Below are 27,311 nucleotides of genomic sequence, written 5' to 3' on the forward strand. Positions count from 1 at the left end.
GTATCACATACAGTAGGTTAATGTGATACAGAGTGGTGGTGTGACAATACGAGTGGCTTGCCCAGATAGTTTAGTGCAGTATCGAGGTGAGCAGTAGATAACCAGCTTGTTTTTCAGTACGGTCAGGCAAGATGAATCAGGAGAGTTGTGTTGACAGAGCGTGGCACGGAAAATTCCAAGGCTAGCAAACCTGGTAGGAGAAGTCCCGTGAATGACAAGATAGCCTGGCATGCTCTATTGAAATCGCAGAATATTTGATAAAATAGTCAAAACAGAGAGTATATGGGCAACATTGAAATTGGCAGAGCTCCTGGAACTCAGCAAAATTGTCATCATATTTTTATGACATCTTGTTTAGACGTTAGAATAGTTTAAATGTTTATTTACTTATAACAAAGTAATAACCATTTGTATACACATTATTAATACATATGACACACTAATGGATAGCTATCAGCTTCAGATACATGATGAGCAAGTGTGATTGTGCAATATGCACAAAACTAAATTGCTGAACAAATTATTTTTCTGCAAAAACGAAGAATTTCCCACATGCACACTATCAATTAGCTTCAGGATGTTGTCACTGCAGAAGGGAATATGATATAATAATCTGTGTAAATAGAATCTGTAAAATTTTGTAAGAATTAAGAAAAGTGATTTGGATCACATGATGCCACAATGATGGATAGAACACTAAAATTCACTTGACTAGATTCTGTGACTTTCTATCAGTACAAATGCAAATTAATACATTGAAAACATAAAATACAAGTATTTAGATATGGGACAAGATGTAAATATATGTAGACTTATGAATACGTGTATTAAATGTGGATAATGTATACAAATCAATGTAGAAATGTATTATTTCGATAAAGTGGCCCAGGGACTGCAATGATTGGTCATGAGACTGAGTTCTGGATTAAGAGATTAGAGCAGGTCTTGCGGTCTTTCATAGTGTGGTCTTAGTGAATTAGCTTGGTAAGACTGGCACGTTGTCAATCCATGTGTGTTAAATTTGCTCACAGTGCTGTTTTGCTGAGCGTGATTTCTATGTGGTCGCATGAAAAGTATAGTATTATGTGAATGAGCAGACCTGAGAACTGTGACTGAATTACTTTGTGGATTTAGTGAGTTTTTTGTGGTACTTTTGAGAACATTGCAAATTATTAGAAGTATGATTCATGTGTTATGAACTATGAATTTTAATATGCTGCTCTGCTTGCTTTGTCTGGCCTGTTGATAAATTCATTTAGAATTGTATATACAACTTATCATACTTGATTTTTATTCTTTTACTTATAATAAATTTATGAACTGAATCATTTGGGACCCATAACACATTTAATTTTTTTATTTATCAATCTGATTTTAAATGTGATATGATAAACCTATTGTATTAATATTTCACCACATATTATGGTAAGCCAAGTAAATGATTAAAAGATATTTGGGACAAAGGGCAGCAGTATACAGTAAACACTCAGATATAGTTGCACCAGAATTATTATAGGCTGTGTGCTCACCTGGTCACTGCATATTGCTAATGTTATGACCTCAGTGAGCATGCAGTTGGTTTGCTCATCTGAAATAATATCCGCTGAGCTACAGACTAACCCCTGTGTATTACAATCAGCAAGCGGTGGAGCACATCTACTAACCATTATTCATGACCCAGGAGGATCATCTGAAACTTACAATGGAATACGCACTTCTTAAGTATTCTTTAATGATATCATAAACTACAATTCGCATTCAATTTTGCGTGTTATTTTAATACAAGTTCCCATTCATTGAAGAATGTCCAGAGTGAGCACTTCTACATAATATATGCTTTAGATGCATAAATGATTTAGTTGAAGTTGAAAGTGTATGAGATGACAGCAATGGACCTGGAACTATTTTACGTAAGGAGAAGTTCCCCCCGGTTTAAAATTAAGTGTTGGACAGTTTTCTAGCCTACTGTTGGAAAGTTTGGTGTTTGAGGGGATTTACCATAGTGAACACACATAGGATCTGAGAGTGCTGTAAAACTCCAGTGAGAAAAGAGATATTACCTGTGTGTCACTTAGCTGTGAGTACCCATTACAGCTACAAGAAGCTTAGTGTACTGAGTAAAATGGTTTCCATGTAGGAAACGTTAGCTGCATGTAAATGATTGGCCACATAAACAGCCAGTTACAGATGGGTTAACACTGGCCTACTGTACTGACCTGGAGCTGAAAGTGCTTAGTGGTGCAGATACGATAGTGTGGTTTTAAATGTCTGCCTACCTAGGGTATAGTCAATGTGTGGAATGAGCACACAAACAAATGTTGGTGTCTTACGTAAAACAGCTAAACCAGGTATTCCAGAGAGTTGGAAATTTTGCTCAGATATCCTGAACAAGATACAAAAAGACATAACAGCACGAAAAATCAGAACATTGTTACCTTTATTCCACATCCATGATGAAATGTAAGATTTCTTGTAACAATTCTGGTATATCTCAACATGTTTTTCCCAAAGTTAAGGAATATGGCACAATACTGTTGAAAGCTACAAAGATGGACTCTGGTTTCCCCTCAAGGTACAAAGATCAACGCCTCCGAGTACTTCAAGCAGCAAACAAATACATAGTGGTACAAGTGTCACTACGATCAGACAAGAAGCCTGTCACTGGTGGAAAATCTGAGAGGCAAATTCAAACAGAAACCTTTTATTTTATTATATAAACTGTTAAATTGTTATACTTATTACCAAGGAAGATTGTAGTTTTTTTTTAGAGCAAGACAGAAACTACCAAATTTTTGTACTACTCTGAAGCACACACAGTTTCTCGGCACTAGCCTACAGAAGTAGAGTGAAAGATGACCAATGAGTGTTTCTTGGTGGGGGCAACACAGTATCAGAAGAGACACAAGAGTGCATCCTTTATGGCAGAAGTAGGTTCGAGGTTGCCAGAGGTGGAGGCTCAACACTGTTATGGATGACAGGAGAAGGCAGCAGGGCTTCTTTGGTGAGTTCCACAAAGGAGCACATAGCATCGAACTTCACTTCACATTGCTATCATAGCTGATGCATCTGCTGCTGTTTTGGAGGCCCCATCCCAAATTACAGGCTCCTTCCACATGTAATGGATGGCATGGATTAGATGGGTACTAGTGTTGAAAGCAAACTGGGTGCTATTTGCTGTACCACATAAAGGAAGGGACTGCCACCACCTTGTAAAACAACCCTTATAGCTTCAAAAACTTCCTGGAAAGACATTTTACTAACTGGTCTTATGGTTCAGAACTGCATTTACGTAAGCTACCATATTTGCTGAGGATACATGATCCATAAAACATATTTGAAGCAATGATTTATTATTCCTTAAGTCATAGTAAATTACTGATTCTGTCCGTAATGTGTATCTTCTTCTTAGCAGGGAATGATATTAGAGCATGGGAACTGACTGGTATCATCTCACCGAAATCAGTGCTATGAAGGCATCACAAGTAACTGAGCTTTCTCACTACATAGAACTGTGACCAGAATAAATGGACTTAAGTGCTTCAGTTTTCTTTTACTTTGTCAATTATGTCACTGCTGTAGCTTTTTACTGTAACATTAATGATAATTCCTTCATTAATATTTCAGTAATAGTACTAATAAGAAACTTTTCATTCACGTATATGTGGATTTGACTTCTTCCACAATGTCCAGAATCATCTTTCAGCATTGTTGCCCAAAACATTATGTTCAGAGCTCAGGTTAATGTTGAGTAGTGGTATGAAAGTAAAAAGTGAGGAAGAGCAGGAGAGGCTGCAGAGAAAGTGGAGGCAGTTGCGCCTTGGTCTGTTGCCAATGGCAGAGAATTAGAAAAGTAGTTAGTTAGTTTAATGTGCCTTGAATTACAACCGCCAGAAATTGTAATAATGTGAAGTGAATCATTTTACATTCAACTAATTTGTAAATAAGGTTATGTGCTGAATATTGATATTTTCAAATTTTACCTTGCTGCCTGTCACATACACTCCTGGAAATGGAAAAAAGAACACATTGACACCGGTGTGTCAGACCCACCATACTTGCTCCAGACACTGCGAGAGGGCTGTACAAGCAATGATCACACGCACGGCACAGCGGACACACCAGGAACCGCGGTGTTGGCCGTCGAATGGCGCTAGCTGCGCAGCATTTGTGCACCGCCGCCTTCAGTGTCAGCCAGTTTGCCGTGGCATACGGAGCTCCATCGCAGTCTTTAACACTGGTAGCATGCCGCGACAGCGTGGACGTGAACCGTATGTGCAGTTGACGGACTTTGAGCGAGGGCGTATAGTGGGCATGCGAGAGGCCGGTTGGACGTACCGCCGAATTGCTCAACACGTGGGGCGTGAGGTCTCCACAGTACATCGATGTTGTCGCCAGTGGTCGGCGGAAGGTGCACGTGCCCGCCGACCTGGGACCGAACCGCAGCGACGCACGGATGCACGCCAAGACCGTAGGATCCTACGCAGTGCTGTAGGGGACCGCACCGCCACTTACCAGCAAATTAGGGACACTGTTGCTCCTGGGGTATCGGCGAGGACCATTTGCAACCGTCTCCATGAAGCTGGGCTACGGTCCCGCACACCGTTAGGCCATCTTCCGCTCACGCCCCAACATCATGCAGCCCACCTCCAGTGGTGTCGCGACAGGCGTGAATGGAGGGACGAATGGAGACGTGTCGTCTTCAGCGATGAGAGTCGCTTCTGCCTTGGTGCCAATGATGGTCGTATGCATGTTTGGCGCCGTGCAGGTGAGCGCCACAATCAGGACTGCATACGACCGAGGCACACAGGGCCAACACCCGGCATCACGGTGTGGGGAGCGATCTCCTACACTGGCCGTACACCACTGGTGATCGTCGAGGGGACACTGAATAGTGCACGGTACATCCAAACCGTCATCGAACCCATCGTTCTACCATTCCTAGACCGGCAAGGGAACTTGCTGTTCCAACAGGACAATGCACGTCCGCATGTATCCCGTGCCACCCAACGTGCTCTAGAAGGTGTAAGTCAACTACCCTGGCCAGCAAGATCTCCAGATCTGTCCCCCATTGAGCATGTTTGGGACTGGATGAAGCGTCGTCTCACGCGGTCTGCACGTCCAGCACGAACGCTGGTCCAACTGAGGCACCAGGTGGAAATGGCATGGCAAGCCATTCCACAGGACTACATCCAGCATCTCTACGATCGTCTCCATGGGAGAATAGCAGCCTGCATTGCTGCAAAAGGTGGATATACACTGTACTAGTGCCGACATTGTGCATGCTCTGTTGCCTGTGTCTATGTGCCTGTGGTTCTGTCAGTGTGATCATGTGATGTATCTGACCCCAGTAATGTGCCTATAAAGTTTCCCCTTCCTGGGACAATGAATTCACGGTGTCTTATTTCAATTTCCAGGAGTGTATTTATTACCACTATGCAAGTTATCAAAAATTTTAGTTGGAATATTGTGCGTCCCTTTTTGTGCTAAGAACAACCTTAATCTGGAACAATGAATGTGACTTTTTCTGGTATTGTACATCATTGATCCTTTTGAACTGCAGTAGACTATTTACAAAAACACTGCATGGAGGTGTAAATATACTGTGAAGAAATACACACATCAAAAAAAGTTTTGCAGCAGCCCAGTTCTCAGAACTCCTAAAGACAGCAGTTGTGTGTGGATATTGCTTCACAGACACAGTCTCTTTGACTGTTCAGAGGTGTCACTAAACCCGCCCAAAGATGTAATCAACCATGGATGAGCAGTACCTATTAGACGGAGGGGGTCCGACAGCCAATAAGTTCCAGTCATTCTACCAGGAATGAGGTTCACAGCTCATGTTGTCTGTAGTTCAACCATGCCTAGAAGGTCAATGCCATGGGTTGATCATGCCCCTATAGTTACTTTGTGCCAAGAAGGGCTCTCAACAAGGGAAGTGTGCAGGCATCTCGGAGTGAACCAAAGCAATGTTGTTCGAACATGTAGGAGGTACAGAGAGACAGGAACTGTCGATGAAATGCCTCGCTCAGGCCACGGACAAGAGCTACTACTGCAGTGGATAACTGCCACCTAGAGATTATGGCTCGGAGGAACTCTGACAGCAATGCCACCATGTTGAATAATGCTTTTTGTGCAGCCACAGGACGTCATGTTATGACTCAAACTGTGCACAATAGGCTGCATGATGCGCAACTTCAGTCCTGACGCTCATGGCGAGGTCCATCTTTCCAACCATGACACCATGCTGCGTGGTACAGATGGATCCAAAAACATGCCGAATGGACCTCTCAGGATTGGCATCACATTCTCTTCACCAATGAGTGCCTAATATGCCTTCAACCAGACAATCGTCGCAGATGTGTTTGGAGGCAACCTGGTCAGGCTGAACGCCTTAGACACACTGTCCAATGAGTGCAGCAACATGGAGATTCCCTGATGTTTTAGGATGACATTACGTGGGGGCCAACGTATGCCGCTGGTGGGCATGGAAGGCACCATAACAGCTGTACGATACGTGAATGCCATCCTCTGACCGATAGGGGAACCATATTGGCAGCATTTTGGCGAGGCATTTGTCTTCATGTATGACAATTCATCCCCCCATCATGCATATCTTGTGAATGACTTCCTTCAGGATAATGACATTGCTCGACTAGAGTGGCCAGCATGTTCTCCAGACATGAACCCTATCGAACATGTTGTTTGTTTGTGTGTAAAATCTTATGGGACTTAACTGCTAACGTCATCAGTCCCTAATTTTACACACTACTTAACCTAAATTATCCTAAGGACAAACACACACACCTATGCCCGAGGGAGGACTTGAACTTCCGCCGGGACCAGCCTCACAGTCCATGACTGCAGCGCCTTAGACCGCTCGGCTAATCCCGCGCGGATATCGAACATGCCTGGAATAGATTGAAAAGGACTGTTTATAGATGATGTGACCCACCAAACACTCTGAGGGATCTACCCCGAATTGCTGTTGAATAGTGAGATAATCTGGACCACCAGTGCCTTGATGAATGTGTGGACAGTATGCCGCGATGAATACAGGCATGCATCAATGCAAGAGGACGTGCTACTGGGCATTAGAGGTACTGAAGGTCTCACTGTATGGTGGTACAACATGCAATGTGTGGTTTTCATGAGCAATACAAAGGGAGGAAATGATGTTTATGCTGATATCTACTCCAGTTTTCTGTACAGATTCCAACTCTCAGAACTGAGGCGATGCAAAACTTTTTTTGATGTGTGTAATAAAAATGCCCAACTCCTCAAACAAATGTCTACAAAATTATCATGATAGGGCATATACATTACTCTTAGATCACATTTTTGAGCAGTGAAGACTTTCTTTCTTAAGGATAAGTTGCCCCAGAACATTATTCCATATGATGTTATTGACTGAAAATATGCCAAATAGCCGGCCGCGGTGGTCTCGCGGTTCTAGGCGCGCAGTACGGAACCGTGAGACTGCTACGGTCGCAGGTTCGAATCCTGCCTTGGGCATGGATGTGTGTGATGTCCTTAGGTTAGTTAGGTTTAAGTAGTTCTAAGTTCTAGGGGACTGATAACCACAGCAGTTGAGTCCCATACTGCTCAGAGCCATTTGAACCATTTTTTTATGCCAAATAAGTCAATTCATTGATTTATCTCTCCCAACATTTGCTATGATTTTAAGTGGAAATGTGGCTAAAATAAGTTGCTTTAGGAGTTTTCCTATGATGCTTTTTACCCCAGCGTAGCAGGACAGATATTGATAGCTGGCTACATGGAACACTTGTTTCTGTCATCAACAACTTTTGCTTTGACTTCGCTGATGTTATAGGTATACCGAATGTGACTTGGTGCCATAACCACAACAAAGCCTGATACCTAAAAAATTGTTGTGACCTGAAATGGAAGGCAGTTTTGTAACAACTAGCTCTCATTGCATTGTAGATTGTGATTTCAGTATCTCAAGCATCTGCAACAGAATTATTACATAAATGTCTAGCTATAGTCTAAGTTAAGAAAATGATACAGATGAAACAAATGATCAGTGGTACCATACACTGCAAACATTAATAGTAAGTTAGGTCTATAAATTTATCGCGGTTTAATTTACTAAATGTGAAAAGACTACCTTAGTGATGTAATTGAATATATATATGTTGTAAAAGATCTAATTAACATGCATTAGTGCATGCTCCACATAAGATATTAAAGGCTCAAAAATTGCAAATTTTTTATTGTATACTTCATCAGTGATGATGCTGCAGGAAGGGAAGCAGTAAAAAGTGATGGCTAATGACAGGGGAGATAGTTGTGGTAGCAAGAAAAGGCACAAGATGGAAGGGTTGGATGAGAATTGTAGTTTGATGATGAAGAAAAGACACTTCATCCTGAGAGAGAGTTTAGTGAACATTTCATGTTGGGTGATAGTGGAATGGTGGTTCACACTGAGAAATGATTGAGCCAAAGACCTTATTTCAAATCTAAACATAAGCTCAGTTTAGGCACATAGGACGTCAAGACACAAATGAAGCTATAATTTATTTGATGAACAGAGTGTGTTTATCAGGTTGCAAGTGTTGGTGAGCATTATATGAAGAATAAATATTTACTATATGCATGTACAGGAATTTTGATGATAAGTACCAGTATTTTATTGGATGTGAAGGATTGATGCAAAAGTAATGGCAGTGATTAGAATAAGTTGAATAATATATATATTTCCCTAAAATAAACTACACTCATGCTCATAAATTAAGGATAATTACAGAATGTGGTGCCACACAACATGGCCCTACACAAAACTCATGCTAATAGCATAGGCACATAGGGAACACACACGACACAGATCTATAAGTTCACAGTATTGGTGATAAGTTGAGAAAACTGTCCCGAAACACATGTGCTACAAAACGCCACTGTTTCCTGTGCATGTACCCTGACATAAATACGAGATATGATCACCATGCACATGTACACAGGCCGCACAATAGGTTGGCATACTCTAGATCAGGTGGTCGAGCAGCTGCTGGGGCATAGCCTCCCATTCTTGCACCAGTGCCTGCCGGAGCTCCTGAAATGTCCTGGGGGTTTGAAGACGTGCAGTGATATGTCGACCCAGATGTGCTTGATGGAGTTTAGGTCTGGAGAACAGGCAGGTCACTCCATTCACCTGATATGTTCTGTTTTAAGGTACTCCTCCACAATGGCAGCTTGGTGAGGCCATGCGTTACCATCCATCAGGAGGAAGGTGGGACCCACTGCACCCCTGAAAAAGCAGACATGCTGGTGCAAAATGATGTCCCGATACACCTGACCTCCTACAATTCCTCTGTCAAAGACATGCAGGGGTGTACGTGCACCAATCATAATCCCACCCCACACCATCAAACCACGACCTCCATACAGTCCCTTTCAAGGACATTAAGGGGTTGGTATCTGGTTCCTGGTTCAAGCCAGATGAAAACCCGGTGAGAATCACTGTTCAGACTACACCTGGACTCGTGTGTGAACTTAACCTGGGACCACTGCTCCAATGACCATATACCGTGTTCTTGACACCAGGCTTTACGGGCTCTCCTGTGACCAGGGGTCAGTGGAATGCACCTTGCAGGTCTCTGGGTGAATAAACCATGTCTGTTCAGTCATCTGTAGACCGTGTGTCTGGAAACAACTGTTCCAGTGGCTGCAGTAAGGTCCTGAGCAAGGCTACCTGCAGTACTCTGTGGCCGTCTGTTGGCACTGATGGTGAGATATCAGTCTTCTTGTGGTGTTGTACACAGTGGACATCTCATACTGTAGTGCCTGGACACATTTCCTGTCTGCTGGAATCGTTGCCATAATCTTGAGATCACACTTTGTGGCACACGGAGGGCCCATGCTATGACCTGCTGTGTTTGACCAGCCTCCAGTCGCCCTAGTACTCTACCCCTCATAACGTCATCAATATGTGTTCTTTGAGCTATTTTCAACACGCAGTCCCCATTAGTATGTCTGAAAACGTCTGCACACATACTCGCTGCACCATATTCTGACATGCACCAACACACCTCTGCGTATGTCGGCTGCTGCCAGCACCACTGTGCAATGACCGCAGGTCAAATGCACTGCATGGTCATACCCCGAGGTGATTTAAACCCGCAAACCGCCTACCAGAGCACTGTTTCACCATGTATCAACATTATCCTTAATTTATGAGCATGAGTGTAGATACAACAGAAAGAGAAGTCAAACGCAAATAGTATTCTGCTAAAGAAAATCTTTAAAAAGTGTTGCTCCCTCACATAGAAACAACCATGAAATAGATACGAGTAACTACTTGGAGTATCTTATTCTGAAAGGACCAAATAAAACTAGCTGTAGCAAATTAAAGTAACAGGCTGACATTTGTCAGAGGAATGTAAATTATTCACACAAGAAATGACTTAAAACACTATTTTGACCGATTCTTGAGTACTGCTCATCAGTCTGGTACTTTACCAAGATGCATTAAGATATAACAATATTAGAGAAGGAAAGTTGCCACTCACCATTTATGGAGATGCTGAGTCATGATAGGCACAACAAAAATATTCCGTTATAGCTTATGGGCATTAATGCCTTTGTTAACAACAGACACACATACATACATACACACACACACACACACACACACACACACCAACAGTCATGCAAATGCAACACACTCACATGACTGCAGTCTAAGGCAACTGAAACCATACTGTGAGCAGCAGCACCAGTGCATGATGGGAGTGGCAACTGGGTGGGGTTAAGGAGGGGGCTGGTGCAGGGTGGGGGAGGGATAGTATGGTGGGGTGGTGGACAGTGAAGTGCTGCAGTTTAGATGGCTGGCAGGGGAAAGGTGGGGAAGGATTTTGGGGGGGGGGGGGGGGGGGAGTAGCGGAAAGGAGAGAGACAAAAAGATGGGGTGTGGTGGTGAAATGACGACTGTGTAGTATTGGAATGGGAACAAAGAGGGGCTGAATGGGTGAGGACAGTGACTAACAAAGGTTGAGGCCAGGAGAGTTACAAAAACATAGGATGTATTGCAGGCAAAGTTCCCACCTGCATATTTCAGAAAAGCTGGTATCAGTGGGAGGGATCCATGTGGCACAGGCTGTGAGGGAGTCATTGAAATAAAGGATATCATGTTCAGCAACAGGGTGGCCCACTTGGTTCTTTGCCACAATTTGTCAGTGGCCATTCATGTGGACAGACAGCTTGTTGGTTGCCATGCGTACTTAGAATGCAGCACATTGGTTGCAGCTTAGCTTGTAAATCACATGCCTGTTTTCACAGGTAGCCCTGCCTTTGATGGGATAGAAGATGTTAGTGACAGGACTGGAGTAAGTGGTGGTAGGAGGATGTATGGGACAGGTCTTGAATCTAGGTCTACAGGGGTATGAGCTTTGACTGATTGCATTAAGATATAGACAGAGAAAATCTAAAAAAGCAATGCATGTGACATCATGGGATTATTTATCAAGTGCAAGAACATTACAGAAATACTCAACAAACTAGGGTGGCAGATGCTGCAATACGGATGTTTTGGATCATGGAGAGGTTTACTGTTGAAATTCAAGAAGAGTCAACTTCATCCAACTTACATCAACAGAAATGATCACATTGAGAAAATTAGTGAAATTAGAGCTTATACCAGCTTCTGATAGTCTTCCCATACTATTTTGAAACTGAACAGCAAAAGAGCGAAATGATAATAGCTTCAGAAGTACCTTGTGCCACACACTATCAGTTGGCTTGTAGATGTACATTCAGATTTAGATGTAGAAGAAGGACATAGCTAACGTTTTTCTAAATCTTCTTATTACACAACGACACAGTGATTCATAATTTTTCAGGTAGTTAATTCTGTAATTTTAAAGTAATTTCTTGTATATGTATGTACTTTATTAATTTTATCAGCATTCATTATTTAAAAAACTGTAGTATAATTACAAAAAAGTATTCAAAAATAATATCATAAAAACTTTGTAATAGGAACATTGGCAAAGTCAGGAAGTTTGTGTTGTACAGAATCCAAAGAATCTGTTTCAAAGACAACAATAATGTTGTCGGGCACAAGCATTCACAGAGTCAGTAGCAGAAAGGGAGAGTTGCAAGTCTTCTGTGTTGAAGTTTGGAAACAAAATGGCAGTGCTTAAAAATTTAATGGAGAGTGTTTTCAAATGAGTGTTTTAAACATGGCAGGTAATGTAAATGGATGAATAAGCACATATCTGGACACAGTGTGAAGCGTATAAGAAGAATCATGTCATTCTCAATGGAGAGAAGTCTTCCAAAGTAAGAATGATTTCAGGTGTGCTGCAGGGGAGTGTCATAGGACGGTTGCTATTCACAATATACATAAATGACCTTGTGGATGACATTGGAAGTTCACTGAGGCTTTTTGCAGATGATGCTGTGGTGTATCGAGAGGTTGTAACAATGGAAAATTGTACTGAAATGCAGGAGGATCTGCAGCAAATTGACGCATGGTGCAGGGAATGGCAATTGAATCTCAATGTAGACAAGTGTAATTTGCTGCAAATACATAGAAAGATAGATCCCTTATCATTTAGCTACAAAATAGCAGGTCAGCAACTGGAAGCAGTTAATTCCATAAATTATCTGGGAGTACGCATTAGGAGTGATTTAAAATGGAATGATCATATAAAGTTGATCGTCGGTAAAGCAGATGCCAGACTGAGATTCATTGGAAGAATCCTAAGGAAATGCAATCCGAAAACAAAGGAAGTAGGTTACAGTACGCTTGTTCACCCACTGCTTGAATACTGCTCAGCAGTGTGGGATCCGTACCAGATAGGGTTGATAGAAGAGATAGAGAAGATCCAACGGAGAGCAGCGCGCTTTGTTACAGGATCATTTAGTAATCGCGAAAGCGTTACGGAGATGATAGGTAAACTCCAGTGGAAGACTCTGCAGGAGAGATGCTCAGTAGCTCGGTACGGGCTTTTGTTAAAGTTTCGAGAAAATACCTTCACCGAAGAGTCAAGTAGTATATTGCTCCCTCCTACGTATATCTCGCAAAGAGACCATTAGGATAAAATCAGTGAGATTAGAGCCCACACAGAAGCATACCAACAATCCTTCTTTCCACAAACAATACGAAACTGGAATAGAAGGGAGAACCGATAGAGGTACTTAGGGTACCCTCCGCCACACACCGTCAGGTGGCTTGCGGAGTATGGATGTAGATGTAGATGTAGATGTAGTTGTAGATGAAGAAGAGTACTGGGTGACCAAAATTATTAAAAGTTTCTCATTGTTAAAACTTTAGCTGCCAGACTTGAATTACCCAATGTTGTGTATCAGATGAAGGCCTTTTTAAGGTGTGTATAATTGTCAGACACATGGCCTGTGAAGTTAACTTCTTCAATATCCTACCTGCTAGGCCACATGTATAGGAATTACACAAAGCCTTTAATAGCAAATCAAGACTCCTTTCAGCATTTGAGACAAATGACATTTATTTTTTGAAAGAATAGAGCAAAACTATTATAAATGCAGAATATTTATTAAGTCAACAGGTTGGTTTACAAATTAACAACACATATAACTACATATTTGGCTTAATTAACAAGTTATATGCTTTACTTTACATGTGTGAACAATTGAAGCACGTGGAACTTTTCATTCAGACAACCCTTACAGCCTGTGACAAATTGCTCTGATTTCTTCATAGCTCCAGCGTGTCCATATTTGTGAGAGTATCATCGGTAACAAGATGTGCACCTGTTTTTCTTGCTGCCAGATTCTTGCAAGACATGGCTCCATGAACTTGATGTTCCTGGTGATCCTGGTACATCTTTACGATTTCCAATGTTTATCAGTGCAAGTGCCACTTTCTCTCAAAATTCAGTTATGTGCACATTTTTGTCAATAATTTATGTCAATAGCATGGGCATTGAAAACTGCCACATTTGTGAGGAGCTTGATTGCAGTTATGCATTTCCACTTCACTCTTCTTTGTAAAATGGAGGTGTAAGATGCTATTTTATCTGACACATCTGTGAAGAATATTGCATAATTATATTCCAAAATTGTGCATGGTTTTGTAGTTGCACCTTTTCTTGAGATAACTGCTACCATTTCTGGAATGTCTTTAGTGGTCAGAAACAAGACACCTCTCCTGTCCTTCCATTTTCCTATTATAACATTTTTATTACTCCTCATGCAACAAATTTTACCTTTCTTGAGCTTTCCTTTCACTATAATTGTTGGATTATCCTTTCTGTTATTCCTCAATTTACCAACAAGATGAAGAAATGTTCATTCAATTTATGGACTTAGGTGACACTTGCATAATAATTGTTAAGTACAAAGGGCATCTGGCATTCAACAATGGATCCATCAACCCATCACTGCACTGGAGGAAATGTCATGATCTGCAGGGGCAATCTCCTTCCAAGCACACACTTTCACATGCCAGACAGTTTGAATAGCTTAAGACCACACTGATGATGATTCCTCGGACTACACTGGTGAAACCCCAGGCTTCCTCTAAATGACACCACAGTTTCATCAATGCACACTTTCTCACCAGGACAATACACTTCATGAAATTTATCATTTAATAGATCAACTAATGGTGAAATTTTGTACAGTTTGCCATTGTTTGTACCATGATTGTCTGAAAATGCAGCATACTCAAAAGGGCCTCAAATCTATTGCAGGTTAAAGCTTTACTTGCTTAATTTTTGTACAGAATATTCTTTGACCAATATTTCTGGAGTGTAGGTTTTCAATCCAAACCACTCCACAGAATGAATTTAAAAAATGTAGGATTTCTTCATTGTTTGTGTCTCCCCACTTTTGTGGTCTGTTATGTTTTGCAGATTTTTCATTTACAATAAAGTCAATAATTCATTGCTCAGCATAACAATTCATCTCAGAAAACAATTGGTAAAACTCCAGTTCATTGCATCTTCCAGTCATTTTCGTCTTCACATGGTCAGCAATTCCACCACTACAGGTTGTTGTAAAATCATTCATATTTCCAGTTTCATCATGCCAAGTAACTTCGGAGATGTCTCTTTGAGGCACAGTTGCTGATTACCCAACAGTTGTTCTTTTTCTTTTTCTCAGTCTGTGTGTATTTGAATAATGGTCAGGAGAGTATTTAGGATCATCAGTGTCAGATATGTTGCCAAGGAAACTGGCCTCACATTCACTGAATTCACTTTTCTTGCCCAACCAGGCCACAATTGTCTCCATATCAGACATTGTCACAAACTCAAGAGAAAACAAGCTCAAATCTTCAAGAAGCCATAACTTCAGACATATATAACCTTTAGCAATGTTGCTGTATGAGTTATCACCAATAAAACCAGATGTCATAAACTCAAGAAAACAGTTGACTGCAGGCCAAACGTCAAGAGCAGACTGTCACACTATCCATCAATGAAATTCAAAAACAAATATGCATGGCCTCTCCAGGAGGCCAGCACAACTATATCTCCATTTTAAATCATTGTAGCTGTTTATACGATTTACACAGACAGCCTTGAATGTTTGTATCAGTTTGACGCACATGGCCTGCTAGGGATGCCACCTTGTGTATCAATTTGATACACACAGCAGCCAAAGATTTAAAGAAGAGCCTATTGCCAGTAATAAAACTAAAATTTCATCCGAACAAGCCTCAGAAGGCCCAACAACACCAACCAACTGCTGTGTCATCCACAGCCAACAGGCATCACTGGATGCAGACATGGAGGGGCATATGGTCAGCACACTGCTCTCCCAGTCATTGTCAGTTTTTGTGACTGGAGCAATTACTTCTCAGTCAATTAACTCCTCAACTGGCCTCACAAGGACTGACTGCACCCCACTTGGCAACAGCACTTGATACACCCAGATGGTCACCCATCCAGTTGCTAGCCAAGCCCAACAACTTCGGTGATCTGACAGGAATGGGTATCACTACTGTGGCAAAGCTGTTGGCCTACTGCCAATAACAAAGTAAGATCAAGCCAGTTATCTTTTTAGTTATGTACATGGATTGCCAGCGTAGAAATCTCAGCATTTTGAACACTATAGTGTCACATATTGTGACCACGACCAATGTTCAACATCAACATGCAGTAACCACTCACAGACAATAGGTGGCAGCAACAAGTATGGCGGGTATATAACGCGTGTTGGAGGAATTAGGAAAACATTGCAGATATTGTCATAATGTAGAACAGAGTGATTTGCTTGAAGCCCAAAAGGCATTAATCATGCCTTTTGGATCAGAGGTGGAAAAATTTCAGAAACAGCTAAGCTGGTACACCATGAAAAAACACTCTGGATGCAGTGAACAACTTGATATGCAAGTCACTGGATCAGAGGAGTAAAGCATTTGACTCTATGAACCAAGACTTGCTTATGTACAAATTAGACATATATGAGATTAAGGACAAGGACAATGCTCTAAATTGGCTCATATCATACTTACACAACAGAAAACAAAGTGTTACTATCACCTCAGATGCAGTGAATTATTATTCAGAATGGAGTACAGTACTGCAAGGTGTGCCTCAAGGCTCCATTTTTGGGCCAATCCTGTTCCTATTCTATGTAAATGACTTACCCATAAACATAAATTCCCCATCAGTTCTCTCTGGAGACAATACTTCTATTTTAATTGAAGATGACGATGCAGAACAAATTCTCAGCTCCATCAAAAGTGTACTGGATACCTTACAAAATTGGTTCCAGTTAAATGGGTTGAAACTGAACATATGGTACATTTCGAAAGCAAACATTCAAAATGCATGGAACTTAAAATATAACATAACAATCAGTTTATGAAAGAAGTTGACACTGCCAAATTCCTGGGACTAAATGTGGACAAGAACTTAAGCTGGAATACATATATCGACTTCCTATGAAATAAACTATGCAGCTTTGCATTTGCAATGCAAATACTAGCAAATTCCACTGACTTGAGAACATGAAAAATAGTTTATCATAGTTATTTTGAATCTGTTATCAGATATGGTATAATTTTCTGGTGAAGTTCAAGTAACGTATCTAAAAAACTGAAACTGGAAAACAAAATTGTCGGATACATGTGTACTGAACAGCAAACAGATTCTTATTGTTATTTTGGAAACTACAAATTCTAACTGTTCACTCCAGATACATTTATGTAATTATAATCTTCCTACACAACAGACAAAAATTATTTGAAGAGAATCATTTTAATCACACATACAACACAAGAAATAAAAATAATTTTATGCTACCCACACACCAGTTGAAATTATATGCATGGACTCCACAGTATATGTGGATAACAATATCTAACAAGTTAATGGGTAAAAAAATATTTAATATGAAGCCATACATTTTAAAAATGAGACTGCAGCAGATTCTTTGGGAGAAATGCTACTATTCAATAGAAGAATTCAAAGAGGATGAAATTATAATTTGAGCAAGGGGTAATTAAATGTTAGATTTTATTGTGTATATATATACAACAAAATTGTATTATTATTATGATGTTTTTAATATCAGTTGTCCTGTGTTTATGGTGAAATTTTACTGCAATTTTGACATGTCTCAGGTACCCTAATGGAATGATTATGAGACAAATAAACGACAATTCACAATTCTCTAGTCACTGTTTGTGTGTTGCCTTGGTTAAAGTATATTATGCATGGCAAATTGGCACTATCAAAAACTGATACTGAGGCAAATGTGGTGCATCACAGGCCATAGATGACAAGGGTGAATGAAAGCTGCAGACATGTGTATGGGTGAATAGACATGCAACTATTGAGCAACAGACAGCCCAGATGAACCAAAGGGCTGCCAACAGTGTCTCTTCAGTGACTGTTCAGTAAATGTTGGTAAGTATGGACCTCCTCAGCAGGGGCCAGATTTATGAACTCAAGCTGACAGCTGTTCATCAGTGACAAAGGCTGTAATTTTTATGCCAATACAACTGAACATCCACTGAGTTGTGACAGGCAACTTTTGTCAGATGAATCACATTTTATGCTGCATAAGTGTGAAATGTCTGAAAGCAAACACCTTGCAACAATTGTCGCAAGGGTCCAGGCAAGAGGGAGGGGAGTGTTATGGTATGGGGAATGTTTTTGTGGCAGTCTCTCAGTGATCTTGTCAATCTGGAAAACACAATGAATCAACACAGGTATGCCTCTATCCTTGAGGACCATGTCCATCCCTACTTTTTCCTCGTCACAATGGCACTTATCAACAGGACAAAACAGTTTGTCACACAGCTTGCAGTGTATGTGCGTGATCCACAGAGCACCAGGATGAATTTCTGTATCACTCTGGTCACCAAATCCTCTGGATTTAAACCCAATCAACCTCCATAAGACTGTTTGTTTAAAACTTGCTGAGTCCAGTGCCTTGTCCTCGAAGTTTTCCATGAATAAATTAGGTACTAGAGGGGAGAGGGGGCTTCCCGTAGCAACGCCATCAATCTGCTCATAAAATTCACCATTAAACTGAAAATAAGTTGATAAAAGCACACGTTCAAATAAGGCCGTAATGTTCTTACCAACATATTGTTTCTTGTCTATATAAATGATTTTCACACCTCAGATGATGCAGCCAAAGCAATAATATTTGCAGATGATATTAGTGTGATAATAAGTGCACCAAAGCAATTGCTACCAACAACTGCTGATAAAGTACTAAATTACATCCACTCTTGGCTCAATACAAACAGGTTGACATTGAATGTAAATAAAACAAATTATATGCAGTTTGGGAAAAGATGTCAAAATGTAAATCTCGATCTGGTGTGGGGTGACAAAGCCTTAGACAGAGTGACATCCACAAAATTGCTGGGGATTCATGTGGATGAACACTTAAATTTTAATGACCACGTAATAAAACTTGCACAGAAACTTAATTCAGCCTGTTTTGCCCTCAGAATTATTTCAAATGTTTGTACCTCAGAGGGTGCCAGAATGGCATATTTTGGCTATTTTCAATCTCTTGCCACATACGGAATAATATTTTGGGGTTCCACAACAGGGCGCCTAAAACAAATTTTTCTGCTGCAGAAGAGGGCCATCCAAATAATAACTCACAGTCATCCACAGACACACTGCAAACCCATATTCAAAAAGCTTAGAATACTTACTATACCATCATTATACATATACAAATGAGTATTGTATGTCAGGACCCACATTGCAGATTTTCAGACAAATGCCGACTTTCATAACTACGATACCCGTAATAGCGCTGCACTCCATATTCAGCAAACAAAAAGAACGAATACACAAACGCATGTCAGCCATATCGGTGCAAAACTGCACAATGCACTGCCACTCAACATCAGGCAGTTAGAAGATGATAACAAATTTAAAACAGCATATAAAAAATTTCTAGTAGAACAATGTTTTTATTCTGTAAATGACTATGTAGGTCAATAAATTTTTTCTGATGATATTTATAAAGGCAAAATGGAAAATACTCTATCTGTAGCTAATCATTCATTACATTTACATACTTAAAGGACAGCTGTTGTGTGATGTACATATATACTTAAGCAGTGTTGTGTATATAAGGACTTGCCGTTTAGGCAGGACAAAACTAAAGCCTTATGAAAAACAGACCTTGCATTTAAAATAACAAGCAGGGATGTATATAGGCTATATTAATTTCATTGTATTATTATTAACTTCAATGTATTACTTTGTTTTGTACGTTTTTACGTATATATTGTTTGTGTCCCATTTCTTTGAAATGGCTTACGTGTACCCTTGACAACATCCATGCAGTATTTATTGTCAACGGATGGATAAATAAAATAAAATAAATAAATAAATTTGACGGGTATGGATCTAGATGAGGCTACAGTATCTGTGTTAAGTAAGGGGCTAAATTTTGGATCTTTTCGTTCACCGTAAAGTTGATGGCACATTAGGACATGCCACATATCATTAAACAAAATATACAAATCTGTATCTACATGCCAGTAGCTGCCATCACCCTTCATTGACCATAGGTGTCCTTAAGACCTTAGTGCATAGGGCAATATCTGATAAAGATAATTTGCAAGAAGAGCTCACATACCTCAAGAGCATTTTTAAAAGTGAATGGATTTTCTCCTCAACAGATTTGTAGGTCATTCAATGTAAAACCTAGAATGCAGGTATGTGATGGGAAATAAGATAGTAATTCATTTAAATCAAGTGCATTTTTGCCCTATGTGGGTGCTGTTTCCTCAAAGATAGGCCGTATTCTTGATAAACACTGTGTTAAGGTGATCTTCCGGCCTCCCATGAAAATTGCAGCTTTACTCAGCTCTGTAAAGGATGATTTACTGCTCCGTAAAGTGGGTGTGTATCAGATTCCTTGTGGAAATTGTGGGAAGTCACACATTCAAGTGACGCACCATTCACGAGAGACACACACACTTATTACTGCCAGACAAGTCAGCTGTGGCCGAACATTGTATTGATACAGGACATTCAATGAGCTACAGTGAAGTGAAGCTTTTAACACCCACCTTGTCCTTTTGGGACCCAGTCTTCATGAAGCTACGGAGATTAGATCAGCGAATAATTTCATAAATAGAGATAATGGTTTTAATTTGGACAAAGCATGGAATCCCACTCTTGGGAAAATTAAACTACAGATAAGTCATCATGGTGTCACTGCCGCTGGACATTCATCGATAAGCGAATTGAATATCTGTATGCCTATCGAATATCTGTACACCTTCACCACAGGCAGCACACATGTAACCATATTTCTTTGCCGCCAACCAGCTCTGTGACCCACATGCACAGTACCGCCGCAGTGGAACATATAAGGCCATGCTTGGCACCTTGTCGTCAGTCTTGTGACTCACTATGAGGACGGTCAGATGATATGTGGCTGAAATATCATTAGAAGATATTTTATTTGCACGGCTGCTTTCCTGAAATTTAATGGACTACTCATTACACCACAAGAAGTTGAAAATGGATATGCTATTTTGACTAAAGTGACTTTTATAAATTTTGTTGTGTGCTTGCAAATACTTCATGTGTTGTTGACTTTCATAACATAGGCATTGTGAACTTGTTTATTGTTAGTTAATGAAGGCACTACAAATTTTTCAAAAGTAACATTTGTTAAAGAAAAATGATTGGTTGTTGGTATTTGCTTCACAAAACCCAAAAGCAGATAGTATTATAGTGAGTGATGTTATTCCATATATCTCATGTGACGTGTTGCTAATAAGTAACCATTATCAGTTTTTATAGTTACAAATAATTTCAATGCATTTCTAATTAACTTAAAATCATTTTGTGATATGTGGCTTTTACATGTGAACCAGCATGTGTGCATTTTAGTGACACCACTGCCTGTCTTCACACTTGTAATTACTACTTAATTTCAGTTTAAATTAAGTCATTAAAAAACAGTAACTTTTGCTCCTTTTGAGCCGTCAACTGTAAATTATTACCTGGGGGCTCAATGTATAGAATTTCAGTCACTTATTCTAAATTATAACTAACTACAGTGCACTATTTATTTCCACATTGAAATTTCTTTCTCATTGTTGTTGTACATGATAAGTATCTATCCAATGGTGCTCAAGTTAAACACTGGTTGTATACTTTCATACAGCATGATTCTTCAGAGCCTATATCTTTACCTGTTAAATAAGACACATCAGGTACATGGATCATGAAAACATTTACTACCGAAGAGTGTAGCCATGTTGTACACTGTCTTTCATCATATAAATGTGAGCCCCACAATCATGGTTTGTATAACCAGCAGGAAAGACTTTACACAACAGATACTTCAATTACCAGCAGCCTGTATACATCAGCTAATAATTTAGGAAAATAAGCTTTGTATCACACAATAAGCTCACATTAATTATAGTACACAAAGATTGTCAATACAATCTAAAAAACCCAGCATCAGTTACTGAGATGTTGCTGGATGAATATGTAGCCAGATTATATAATTACAAAAACTAAGAATTGTATAGCCTTCAAAGACGCAATATTAACTGTTATCATTCATAGTGCCAATAGAACTACATTAGAAATTTCTGTCTTCAGAAAAACACATAAAATTACATACACTCTACTAAGTTACCTGCACATTCAGAACTTTATCTGATGGGTGGTGCTCCCTGTCATAAGTTCCATCATTAACTGTTTGCTGTCGTCCTCTTGTCTTTCCCATTGACACTGGATTCACAGCCTGGAACAGTATAGTTAGAGTAGTTTGTTTTCTATTTATACAGTATTAAGAAAGAAAAGGTAAACTAGTACAGTAAGTAAAAATCATTCAGCAAAAAAGGTAAAAAATTAATTTTTCTTTATTAGGAACGATATAACTATAAAAATGGAAATTAGAAGTTAACAATAGACAAGAAATCTAGTGACTACTCTACATTTCTCCAACATCATATAATTACTCCTTTCTCAAACAACAAATGTTGGTAGTTCACATAATCTATTATTCCCTAGCAATAGTTTTCAGGAATTAGATACATAAGAAAAAAGACTTCCTTTCACTAAGCATACTGTAGGATGAATTTATGAGTAAAGTAAGTTGCTTATTTCCTGTCATATGTAAGTCTAAATATAAAATACTTTGAGCACTTGTAGAAAAAGGAAATTGCATCCTGAAAATTGTGGAGTTTGCAAACTGTGATTTGCACATTCCTTCAGGACCTGCACCTTCCCATACAAATGATAGACATGCATAAAAATACATGAAACACTACCACAATTTCCTTCTTCAATAAGAAATGATTTACTGTTACTTATGTTCCCTTCTCTTATTCAGTAAATGATATCTTCTACTCTATTACAGTGGCATCTTTGTCCTACGTTAATCGTTCTTCCAGTTCATCATGTATTCTCTTTTTAATCTCCATTCCCGTCATGTACCCCAAATCTACATCTGAATTCTTACCCTCCTTTCCCGCAGCAGTTTGTTCTGCAGCTTACTGGCATAACAAACCCCACAGATATATTTGTGCATGAGAAATATTTACACTACATAAAGACTTTCAGGTTTAATTCATTCATTCGTGTGCCTCTGTGACAAATACTTATTACCTGCACTCATGTTTGAGGATAGCACACAGTCCTAGACTGGAAGGCTCAAGCTATCACACATCACATAGAAAATCCTAACATGCACCCTCTAACACTAGTTTCCTGTACTGAGTTCAGTGGACTGAGGTAAAGGAGGAAGCAGGATGGCAGGTTTCGGTTATATGTAGAAATCATAATTCAACAACAGAAAACAGAGGGTGACTTGAAAACAAATGATACCACAAGAATAAAAGTAAATTCAGATTGGGGAAACATTAAATATGGTAAATATAAATGTAGGCTTCTGCAGCTAGTGTCACAATCAATAAAATTTTTCTGGGTTTGTGACCACATTGTTAATATGTAAAATTACCACATTTTGGTGACTGTTGCAAGTGACCTTCTGAAGAACATGACTTGTAACAGTGACTGAAACGTTGGTAGTTTTACATATTGACAATGCGGTCACAAACAGAGAAAAATTTTACTGATTCTTACTAAATACGGTGTCTCACAAGGTTTTGTACCTGGCTCATTCCTGCTTTAGGAGATGAGGAGCACACAGTCGACACAACAGAGCAGATGCCATCAGAAACCACTAAGACAATAACAAAACCATATATGGACTTGTTTACTTTCTTAACTGTTATAGAAGGATTGATGTTTATGGTACACACATGTATAATCATCCAATCATAACACATTGATCTAACTAGCAAACATCTGATTGCCAGGCCAACAGTGATGCAAAGCCACTATTACAGCTGAGTGGACAGCAAAAATTTTATGCGTAATATGAAGATTTCAAATTAGATATGAAATATATCAAGGCTACTCATAAGGATCCCATATTATATATTTGTCACCTAAGCACACCACAACTGTCATAAATTTGCATAATACATATGTCATTGAAATTCATGAGTAAACTACAGGCAGAATGGGTGCTCTTGTTGCAGATACCATGCTGTATGAGAAAACACACCTTGTAATAGTTTGTGGACATGTATGGGAAAGCATGAAACTAGAAACAAAAGATTGAAAATAGGGCTTATTTCACTACATGCCTCTCTTCATTACATGTATTTTCAGAATGTAAGTCCACTGATGATCAAAAATGTTTCACCAAAACTAGTTTGGGTATAACACACAGAATGTTCTGGACAAAATAGTTTAGTTTAGCATTTGTTTCAGTTCTGTTACATTGTGTTTTTTATGAAATAAATATAATTGATCAATGTGTTTTTCTGTTAATACTTGCCCACCAGGGGCAGATATACCATCTTTAATCCTTTACATCTAAATTACAAAAGAGAACTACTTCCTAAAAGTGAAAGTAACCGTAGGAAAAAGTAACAAACAATCACAGCAAGATGTATTAACTTACTTCTTCAAACATAATTTGTGTCACCAGTACATTAGGTTCAAACATAAAAAATACCAAGGACATTACAAAGATCTGAAAAATAATATCTCGTCTAGTTAAGAAGTTGTTTGTAGAACAATACTGAAAATCAGTGATGACTTCATGGAATCGACCATTGAGCTGCCTCACAATCAGTCATCAAATTAACCCTTATTTCCAAATGCAACACATCCATATATATAAAATGTTAACAGACAAACTAACTCTAATTACAATCATAGTATATCCATATGAGGCTATTTAATACCTTTTGAGTAGGTTACATTAGAGTAAAATGTAGTACGAAAGCTCTGATAGAATGTAAATAATTTAGGATTAAAGAAGACCACTCACCATATAGTAGAAGTGTCAAGTCCTCAGCAGGTACACACAAAGGGGGAAGAAAACTTGCTACTTTTTGAAATAAATCCTTTGTCAAGCTGGAGCACGCACACACACACACACACACACACACACACATACACACACACACAAGTGTATGTGACCGCATCTGTGTCCCTACAATGTAGAGGCACAAGTGTGTGTGTGTGTGTGTGTGTGTGTGTGTGTGTGTTTGTACTTGACAAAGGATTTATTTCAAAAAAACTAGCAAGCTGTCTTCCTCCTCTGAGCATGCCTATCGACAACTTAGCGCTTCTGATATTCGGTGGGTGGTCTCCTTTACTCCTAAATTATTTAAATATCAGTCAAACAATTGAAATTCTGGGATGGAATAACAACAATAGAGAAAGTATAGATTGCTACCCATGACACAGAGAAACACTCATACTTGTATGCAGATAGGTAGACAATTAACTTAAAAAAAAGGTATTAGTTTCCACACAATAAGAAACCCCAAAACCAACTCTTTAAAAGTGAAAGATGAGCTCACAGAAATTGTATCACAAACAAAATTTCTAAGGATGCATATTGACAAACAACTAAAATAGACTGAGCATGATACCACCCTCAGCAAATGAATAGCTTCAGTATGCTTTGCACTTAGAATAATAAATTCTATGTGTAGTAGATCATGTACCAAAACAATATATTTTTCATAGGTTCATTTTGTGATGAGTTATGGGATAATGTTCAGGGAACAAATGAGCAGAAGAAACAAATATTCTTTAAGCTACAAAAAAATGCTGTACGAATTATGACAAAAAGTAGCAAGAGAACTCACTGCACTGAGTTGTTCAAATCTATGAGAATCTTGACTGTTCCATGTAAATACATTTTGAAAGCACTGATTCAAATTAAAAAAGACATTGATCGGTACCAAACTAACAGAGCTCTACATGAATATTGAACCATGTCCAACCACCACTAACATTTCAATAGAAAAAACAAACCAAAAACTCAAAATAGTGTGCTACATAACGGAATTAAACTATACAATAAACTACCACAAGAGATAAAAGACAAAAGCGAAATAAATGCCTTCAGGAATACCATAAAAATTATTTGTTAGAAAAGTGTTTTTATGCCATAAAGGATTAACTAAAATGATTTGTAAATTTTGTTGACAGTTATGGCAATAATTAATTACTGCAGTTAAGAGGCATTTTACAAGATATACAAAAGAACAGTGAAATGGGTAACTCAGTAAGGCAAGAAATGTATGGATCTATTTATGTGTGCAATTATGTATGTTTATGTACATCTACATCTGTAATCTGCAAATCTGCAGCCCTGCAGACAGGTGACGGTGCGAGTTTTGGTGTTTTCTTAAAGATAAGTAATTTTAGATTATAAAACATATAGTTTACTACTGATTATGTGGTAAATAGGTGTATTAGTGTGCCTTTTAAGTGTACCGTTAAAGGTTTCATTTTTCTTTACGTAATATAGCAGAAAACGCGAAAAGATCGTACAGTCGGATATTCTGTTTACGTTTTGCCGCAGCAAATCTATAGAATTTTGGTTAGTTGTTCTTGGCTCTCTCCAGCAATTTAACTGTAGCGTACCTCTTCATTATTTAACTAGCATTTCTGGAAAGTAGCGTAAAGTTTAAGTAGTTGTTTCAGAAACTTTGCACTGTTGTTTTTGTTTACACACAGTTGCATATAGTCCAAATTTGTGGAACCATATTTTCGTGTTTATCTGTAATTTAAATGACTTATTCTTAGTAAACTATTACGTTTATCATGAGTGAAAAGTGCTTGGCTTGCCATAGAATTGTTAGGTCGGGGCTTTGGTGTGATGGGTGCTGCAGTTTTTTCCATGTGGGTGACTGTAGTGGTGTGGGAATAGGGGAAGTAAATGAGACTCAGCAGTGGTTTTGCAGGATTTGTAGTAGAGATAGGAAGATACTAGAATAGGAGGGGAAATTTGCCACCCTTTAGGCTGAGTTAGACAAGGCCAGGGGAGATCTTGACAGGTTAAGGAGGGAGAAGGGTAAAGAGAGGTGGGAAGTGGCAACAGGCAACAGGAGGAACAGGCCCAGAACTTTATCTGACAGCTTTGTGGTGAATGTGGAAAATAGATTTGACCTATTGCTTCAGTTAGAAACTGGTGAGCCTCAAGCAGTTGCAGTTGTAGACAGGGCACAACAAACTTCATCTACATCTACATCTACATTGATACTCCGCAAGCCACCCAACGGCGTGTGGCGGAGGGCACTTTACGTGCCACTGTCATTACCTCCCTTTCCTGTTCCAGTCGCGTATGGTTCGCGGGAAGAACGACTGTCTGAAAGCCTCCGTGCGCACTCTAATCTCTCTAATTTTACATTCATGATCTCCTCGGGAAGTATAAGTAGGGGGAAGCAATATATTCGATACCTCATCCAGAAACGCACCCTCTCGAAACCTGGCGAGCAAGCTACACCGCGATGCAGAGCGCCTCTCTTGCAGAGTCTG

The 27,311-nt window shown here is 39.4% G+C and overlaps 1 protein-coding gene across 2 annotated transcripts in view; it reads right to left on the reverse strand.

Annotated features, from left to right (window-relative positions):
• LOC124795215 (probable 2-oxoglutarate dehydrogenase E1 component DHKTD1 homolog, mitochondrial) overlaps window positions 1–27,311 on the reverse strand; it is a 355,821-nt gene that overhangs the window by 196,548 nt on the left and 131,962 nt on the right. For both annotated transcript variants that reach the window (XM_047259132.1, XM_047259133.1), the window contains exon 7: window positions 22,093–22,200. In XM_047259132.1, coding sequence (XP_047115088.1) covers window positions 22,093–22,200 — 108 coding nt within the window. The remainder of the gene's footprint in view (window positions 1–22,092; window positions 22,201–27,311) is intronic.

Source organism: Schistocerca piceifrons, chromosome 4 (assembly GCF_021461385.2).
Source record: "Schistocerca piceifrons isolate TAMUIC-IGC-003096 chromosome 4, iqSchPice1.1, whole genome shotgun sequence".
Taxonomy (NCBI): Eukaryota; Metazoa; Arthropoda; class Insecta; order Orthoptera; family Acrididae; genus Schistocerca; species Schistocerca piceifrons.